The sequence below is a fragment of the Sinocyclocheilus rhinocerous genome, unplaced genomic scaffold (assembly GCF_001515625.1).
Source record: "Sinocyclocheilus rhinocerous isolate Xijiao unplaced genomic scaffold, SAMN03320098_v1.1 scaffold2275, whole genome shotgun sequence".
Lineage (NCBI taxonomy): Eukaryota > Metazoa > Chordata > Actinopteri > Cypriniformes > Cyprinidae > Sinocyclocheilus > Sinocyclocheilus rhinocerous.
In genome coordinates, this window is record NW_015636540.1 from 9,145 (window position 1) to 17,124 (window position 7,980).

The window sequence follows — 7,980 nt, forward strand, 5'->3', positions numbered from 1 at the left end:
GTGTGAGTGAGTGTGTGTGTGTGTGTATGAGTGAGTGAGTGAGTGAGTGAGTGATAGTGTGTGAGTGAGTGATTGTGTGTGTGTGTGAGATGTTCTGAGCTGTGGAAGCACTGATCTCAGATCAGATTCAGGCTTTATTTGTCGTCTGATAGTTGAATGACTGGAATCATGGCCAGGATCTCAGAAAAACAGCCCGTGATCGAGTCAAACACACGCGTGTGGAAACCAAGAGATTCAAACTTTAAAAAGAAGAGCCAGAAATCAAACTGGATTGAGGGCTGTGGGCAAAAAAATGAAACGTTGCATTACATCCAACTATATTTTCTTAAAATATATGAAATGTATTTTTTTATAATTAAAACACTATTTTTTTTCACATTTTTAAATCAAATTGTAAATCAAACTTTTATTTATCAAAAGTTTATTTTTGCATTGAAATGTAAAAAACAATAAAAATGAAATTGATTAAAAATAATTTAAACATTTAAAAATCTTTTTTTTAAAATGATATACAAATGTTATAAATGTAAGATTTTAATATAATATAGTTTGATTTTTGGCTTCTCGTATTAAAAGGTTTTTTTTGGCAGCTCTGGTAAAGGGGAATATAAAAAAATGTGAAATGTAAACACAATTAAATAATCACATGAATTACATAAATATTAAGCCACTTCAATAAAGAAAAGGACTTATTTTTATCGTCCTAACAGGGATAAACTCTGATATTCATAAACACCTCAGATCCTTCCTGAGCCAAAATCCTAAGATTTTTCTCTCTCTCTGAGTTTCCTTTCTCTCCCATTTTTTTTCTATCTTCAAAAACTGTTTTATTTCTCCTCAGTAACATGAGAGACAAATGTCCAGTTACAGTAACATTATATTTCCTGCGAGCTGACAGCGGCGCCTGCTGGCTGAGGTGTGTACTGCATGCTAATGTTAGCTAGACATCATTTTTATTCTCTCTCATGTTTGAGAAAATATCAGAGAAACGTTTTTTAAGAGAGAGAAAACAATTTTGCAGAAAGAAAAAACAGAAAAAAAGTTTTTGAAAACAGAAAAAGGTTCTGGAAAAAAGAAATAAAATTGAATACAGAAAAGTTTTTTAAAATGAGAAAAAAGTTTTTGAAAAAGAAAAATGTTTTTTGAAGAGAAAAATAATTGAAAAGAAATATGTTTTTACGTTTTTTGAAGACAGAAAAAAGAAAAATGTTTCTGGAAAAACGTTTAAGCACACTTTGGACACCCCTAGATGCTATTTACAGTAAAAATAGTTATATGTGCTATTTACACTAAGTGAAAATAGCCGTTCTATTTATGTTATGTAAAAGTAGCAGATCTTTGCAATAAATGTAAATAGTAGCTAATTAGATGTTATTTATGCTTATAAATAGTGGCAGACATTATTCGCACCTCAGTATTGTTGTACATTAACAGGATGCAATAATAACATTGATTTTAATAACAATGATTGTATTTATTGAAATTATTAAATAGATGCTGCCTTATTGGGACAACAACGCCCTCCCTATAGCCTGCCTACCCCTAATTAATACATTATTATTAAACACTCGTTAAGCAATTGATTTACATCTTTTCGATGTGATATGTGATGAGAAAAGAAGAAAAGCGAGTTTGGCAAAAGACGGACTCGAACCCAGTCGATCGTATCATACGCTACTCCCCAGTTTTTTCTCCTAATTTAATGAGTTTATTCTCAACATTTTATTTAGACTTTTTTTTCTCGAAACATAACGACTTTATTCTCGAAATTTAATGAGTTTAATCTCAACATTTTATCTTGACTTTCTTCTTGAAATGTAACGAGTTTTTTCTCGAAATGTAACAACTTTAGTCTCGAGATGGTTTTATTTTTTTAATATTGCTTGGCCTTAATCCTCTTCCGTATTGAAGAGAATTTTTTTTTGAAAAAAGTCATTTTTTAAAAGAGAAAAAAGTTTCTGGAAAAAGAAAAAAAAAGCTTTTGAACAAAGAAAAGTTTTTGAAAAAATAAAAGAAAACGTTTTTGAAGAGAATTTAAAAAATTTTTTTTTTTAAAGTGAATAAAGTTTTGAAAAAAAAAAAAAGTTGAAAAAAAAACAAAAAACTTTTTTGAAGACAGAAACAAGTTTTTTTAAAGAAAAAATTTGAAAAAAGAGAAAAGTTTTTGAAGAGAGAAAAAGTTTTAGGGCGAGATAAAACCAAAGCGAGAGAAATGCTGTGCTCCGGACGGAAGATGTTTTTCCGGTTTCAGCAGAAACTAGAAGAATCCCGGAGTAAAAGCTGAAGGTCAGACGTGGCTCTAATAACAGTTTAAAGTCGTTATTCTTTCAGCTAATGAGCTCATTCTGCTCTGATGGGGCAGATGTTCCCATCGACACGTGTGTGTACTGAGATCATTCTTCACAGACGGCTATTGTTTCATACACAGAAAACTCTCTGCACGCACACGCTTCATTTACTGTATTTACAGACTGTTTTCATAAATTGTTCATAAGTTGTTTCGAAACGCGCCAGGTTCCGAAACAACAGGCCAGGTGTGAAAGCACCCTTAGGGTGTGAGTTGGTTCAGGGCTATTTCCTGCCCTCTCCAAGTCTATGAGGGGTAAGTTTAATGTGTGTGTCATACCAGGGCTATATCCTAGCCTCCACTAAGTACCTGTGATTTCCTATCCCGGAGAGAACAGACCTAGACCTTACAACATGAGAGTCGGGAAAAAAGTCCAAGACTAGATTTCCATCGCACCAGGATCAAACACAGTCTGCTTATAATCCTTACGCCTATGAGGGTTAAGTTTTCAAGTGCCGGTTGACTTACAGCCTAAAGTATAACCTTGTGTCATTTTAGGGCATTATTTGCCAATCCTAGTCCCCCAAAGAAACCATCGGCATGGGGGAAATACTTAAGACACATTCTCAATAGCATACCTCGGGATCATCAGGGGTTTCGGCTTTTTAAATGCTAGACAACCTCCTCCGAGGCGGCCCGCCTAGGGTGATCATTCCCAGGCGAGTGTCTTGTAGCCAAGGGTCTGTCCAGATCCCCAGTTGGAGTCTGGTTGGGGTCTAGTGTTCCAGTCTTTGTTCTAGCATTGTGTTCGAAGCTATTTTGTAAGTTACACTAACCAAAGTCCAACCCAAGGAACAAATAGAATAGATTATTTCAAGGCTTGCCGCCAAGAAACGCAAAATCAATGATTTTCAGGCCCACATATTATTTACCACATCTGAACAAAAACGCTTCAGGGGGAACAATGAGACCCCTAACTTTTTCCCAAAAATCATAAGTATCCCTTACATAACTGGGGTGTTTGGTTGATAATGGATTTAAATAAAAATCAATAAATTCTGCCACCGGTAGCTCTCACTCCCACAGTCGGAGACTATGGGGCGACCTGGGGGCATCCAAGGGGTTGGCCATTTATCCTGGGGCTTATGGACCTTGGGCAGTAAATAAAAACGTCTTGGTCTGGGGTTGGGTTGAACCCCCAGCAAATATTCCGCCTGTCGCCGACAGATGTACCCTCCCTCAACCAGGGAATCCACCACTCGCTCAATCCGGGGGATCGAATCCCGAAAGACTGGAGTCTTTAACCCAGAATAAAAGTTTTTGTTTTCCAACTGACAAAGTCCCTCCTGGACATATTGCGGCCTATCCATTATGACTATCGCACCCCCCTTGTCCGCCGGTTTAATTATAATGTCCCTCCTGTGAGACAATTCCTCCAATGCTCGTATTTCTGCCACTGTTAAATTAGGAGTTAGATCTTGCATTCCCGCGGACACCTCCTGGATATCTTTCACACTCTTCGCAAAAAAATCCCAAATTTCCCCCGGTAAGACCTGGGGTGAAGGAGCCCAACTTGACCGTGAGCAGAAAGGTTTTGCCTGACCCAAATCCGAGCCCGGTCCAAAGAAAACTGCCCTCTGCATTTTAACAAAAAAGTGGCCTAAATCCGCCAACAAAGAAGTCTTTTCAAAAGTTTTAACCAAATGGGAAGGAATAAACGATAAACCCTTGTCCAAAACCGAAAACTGTACCGGAGATAACTCCAAAATCCTTGACAAATTAATAACTGATCCCTTCCATAATGGGCCTTTTTCTATGGACCCTTTCATTTCAAGTTTAAATGTTTCATCCAGTGCCTACACACTGCCTCCTCAATGCAGTTATTTATCATCTTCAAGTTCTCCACTTGCCGCCTCGGCCACCCCTTATGATAGTTAATTAGGGTTAGGGTTAGGGTGAGTGTGACCTCTGACCTGGAAGATGTTAATGTCAGGTTTAGGGTTAGGGTGAGCGTGACCTCTGACCTGGAAGATGTAGTCTCCGGGCCGCACGTCGGTGATGTCCACCCACTGGCAGTCGATGTCGTGGCGGTACGTATCCCAGCAGCCCACGCTGATGCCCTGATCACCCATGTTATAGCAGGCGTAGCGTTTGCTCAGGCCTGTTACCGTGGAGACCAAGCAGAACGAGACGCTGTTTAACGAGCTCGGCGTCAGTCAGGATGACAAGAAACATTTGAGTGTTTTTACATGATTCCTGTACTGTACTGTTATTCATTTCACTCCAGTGTAAAATTACACTAAATACATGAACTTCAAAAATCTGTATTTTTACTCCTTATTACGGAAGTTCTAAGTGGCCATGCATTATTATTTTTTTACCTTCTTGTTTTCTCGTGATCACGACTTTTAATTTTCTCGTGATATTGACATAACAATAGTTGTTCTCTAAGTTACACAACAGGTGGCGGTACAGAACTACTGATGGGGAGTTGCATACTGTACGTGTTTGGGACAGAGGACCTTCTTCATGATCGCTATAATGTGTGCAATTCATTACTGACATTTAATGAACTTATAAATGTTAAATGCTTGAATACATATGATCATTTTGCTTGAAATTGTATCTGTTATCGTTACGTTATTACTGCTGCACGACTCATCACAGTTTCTCATTTACAACTATGTATTTTTAATGTGCATCTTTCTTATTTTTAATCTTTATTATTAATAAATGTATATTAATAAGAAATGTGATGTGCATATGTGTATGATTTAGTTCAGTGATGTTATACAGTGTTGTAGCCTAATCTTTTGTGTTTTCTACATTTCTTTGCAGGAAAGCACACACACACTCACACATAACAACATCCCAAGCTTGTAACGCACATGATATCAGCCTATCCTACATGACTAATAAAAATCACAAACAAATTATTATAATATATTATTATATAGAATTTTATTTCAAACGAATGAGGAAAATAAAGTAAGTTGAATCCAAACACTTTTTGGCGCCACGCTTGTAAAACACTTAACGTTGCTTAATGCGTTAGGAGAGTGTTTTTAAAGACCAAACTTAGTAAACACATTATTAATAAATTATAATATGTACAGACAAGCAGATGAGTCCAGGATGCGAACGCAACGCAACGTTTTCTTATAACGGTTTTCTATGGGTAACACTTAACGCGTTAAACACATTGCGTTCTTATTATGAGCTCATTTGCTTGTCTGTACATACAATGCTTTCATATTAATGATGTGTTTTCTGAGTTTGGTCTTTTAAAAACACTGCCTTATTGCATTAAGCCACGTTAAGTGTTGTCCTATGATAGGCTATTCTATGGGAGGAAAACGCTTAACGCGGAATTAAACGCATTGCGTTCTTATTATGGGCTCATCTCTTGTCTGTACATAGTATGAATTATTAATAATGTGTATAATGAGTTTGGTTTTTCAAAAACACTTAATTAACGCATTAAGCCTTAAGCGCTTTAGAATGTCCCCGTCAAGGTTGTGTTCGTTACTATAGCAACAGCAGACTCAATGCATTGTGTTTTAAAAATCAAACAATTGTTCAAAGAGCCACTTTTGTTGTTGAAATCACGAGAAAATTAAGTCGTGATAACGAGAAAACAAGAAAGAAAAAAATGATAATAATGCATGGCCGCTTAGAACTTCCGTACCTTATAATTTTATGTTTTGAAAAGTACTTGTGACATTTTTGTTCCGACAATCAGCTCATTATTATCCAATTATTATGCAGAAAATAGTTTGTGAAAAAAGAAGTGTTTCTGAAGAGGGAAAAGTTAATGAAGAGAACATTTTGAAAAAAGAGAAACATCTTTGAAAAAAAGAAAGTAGTCTTTTTAAAAAGTCTTTGAAAAAAAAAAAAAAAGTCTTTGAAAAAAAAAAAACATTTAAAAAAAGAAAAACATTTTTGAAAAAAGAAAAGTCTCTGAAAAAGAAAAAAATCTGCGAAAAAAGTATTTGAAAAAAATTTTTGAATAAGAAAAAAAAATTTGAGGGAAAAAAAAAACAGAGAAAATGAAAAAGGTTTTGAATAAAATAAAGTTTTTGAAGAGCACAAAAAGTGTTCTGAGGTTTGAGGCTCGGCTCATTATTATCCAGTCAGTTTTTTTGGTGTTATTTTATTCTAGCTAAACAAAAACATGGTTCTGAAAGTAAATATACAATTCAGAAAATCCATAAAGAGATTAAATGTAAAAATATCATGCATAAAGCTTTAAATGAGCTGAAGTTATAAGCTTCAGTAGATCAAATTAACAATAATTGACAATAATTGAAACATGACAATAAAATCATATTTATTTAGTAAAAATTAATATAAAGATTCATATTTTGATGGCCACTATTAATTTTTTTTCTTTTAAATTAAATGTTATAAATAGTTGATAAAATATTGGTGACATCACCACCTCAGGAGTGCATTATCTTCTAATAATTCAGTTATTCCTTACTTAAAAATTTTTAAATTCTTTGTAAATATTTATTCATGTTCTTACCAGAGAGTGTTATTCTAATTATATTAAAGTAAATAAATATTATTTAGAATAACAATTAGGGCTGTCAGTCAGTTAATTTATAATCAATTACTTTTTTATACTAAAGTAGAATTTAAGTGCTTTTAACTTCCACTCAAGTATGTTTTTGGCCTGATATTTACACTTTTAATCAAGTACATTTTACTCAGTATCCAAATTTTCACTTAAATATAGTTTCTGATAATTTTTTAAACCCCTGAAAATAAATAACAAAAATTATTTTTCTTTTTCCCCAGCTTATCAGGATTTAACGACTAAAGATTTATAAAAAAAACAATATTTGTACTATTTCTACCTGTTAAATACTGAAATATTTTAGACCTTGGCTTAACCAATAAAAAGTATATTCATTTAAAAAAATGATGGTGTTTTAAGATTTTTTAAATTAACGTGAATTTTCCAGGTCTAGGATCCTAGTCATTGAAAAAAAAAAAAAAACGGGGCTAAAATAGTACATATTAAATAAGAAAATTCATTCTTAACATATACTTAACAAGCTTAAAATAAGAATCATCTTAATTTGAATGAGTTGTAGCTTATTTAAATGCTGCTTTAGTGTGATCTGAAGCCATGAGAGGCCTGATCGAGTGGTTTGTTTGTGTTAATGAAGCAGCTTCACCTTCAGGGCAGTATGTGTCCTCCAGACAGAAGCTGGCCTTGTGACCCTCCGCGACCTTTGTGCCGTTCAGGGTCAGGAGGTCGTAGTGCGTGAACACCTCGATGCTGTGGTAGTGCCTGTAAGAGACGAGGAGCACGGCTCAGTCACGCTGTCAAACACTACCATCGTGTGACACAGTCCTGGCCTCTGATTGGCTGCTGGACGAGAACTTCAACTGATCACCCAATCAAAGAGCTGCTGGAGCGAGAGACGACCAATCAGAGCGCAGCTCTCACTGCTGACACCAGCACAAACGCAGCTACATCACAGTGATAGAAAACATACAAACGGACTTTATTTCAGCTAGATTCCACCGCAACACTTATTTTCATTTAGCTGAAGCACTAAAATAACTAATACATAAAAATGATAAAAAATTATATCGCACTCGCTCACACACACACACACACACACACACACACACACTAAACACACAAGCACACACACACACACACACACACTCACACA

The 7,980-nt window shown here is 35.3% G+C and overlaps 1 protein-coding gene across 1 annotated transcript in view; it reads right to left on the reverse strand.

The window, feature by feature from the left end:
• LOC107747909 (lysyl oxidase homolog 4-like) overlaps positions 1–7,980 on the reverse strand; it is a 22,955-nt gene that overhangs the window by 1,862 nt on the left and 13,113 nt on the right. The window contains exons 10-11 of the mRNA XM_016562521.1: positions 7,474–7,589; positions 4,312–4,448 (exon numbers count right to left, since the gene is read on the reverse strand). Of these exons, the coding sequence (XP_016418007.1) occupies positions 4,312–4,448; positions 7,474–7,589 (253 nt within the window). The remainder of the gene's footprint in view (positions 1–4,311; positions 4,449–7,473; positions 7,590–7,980) is intronic.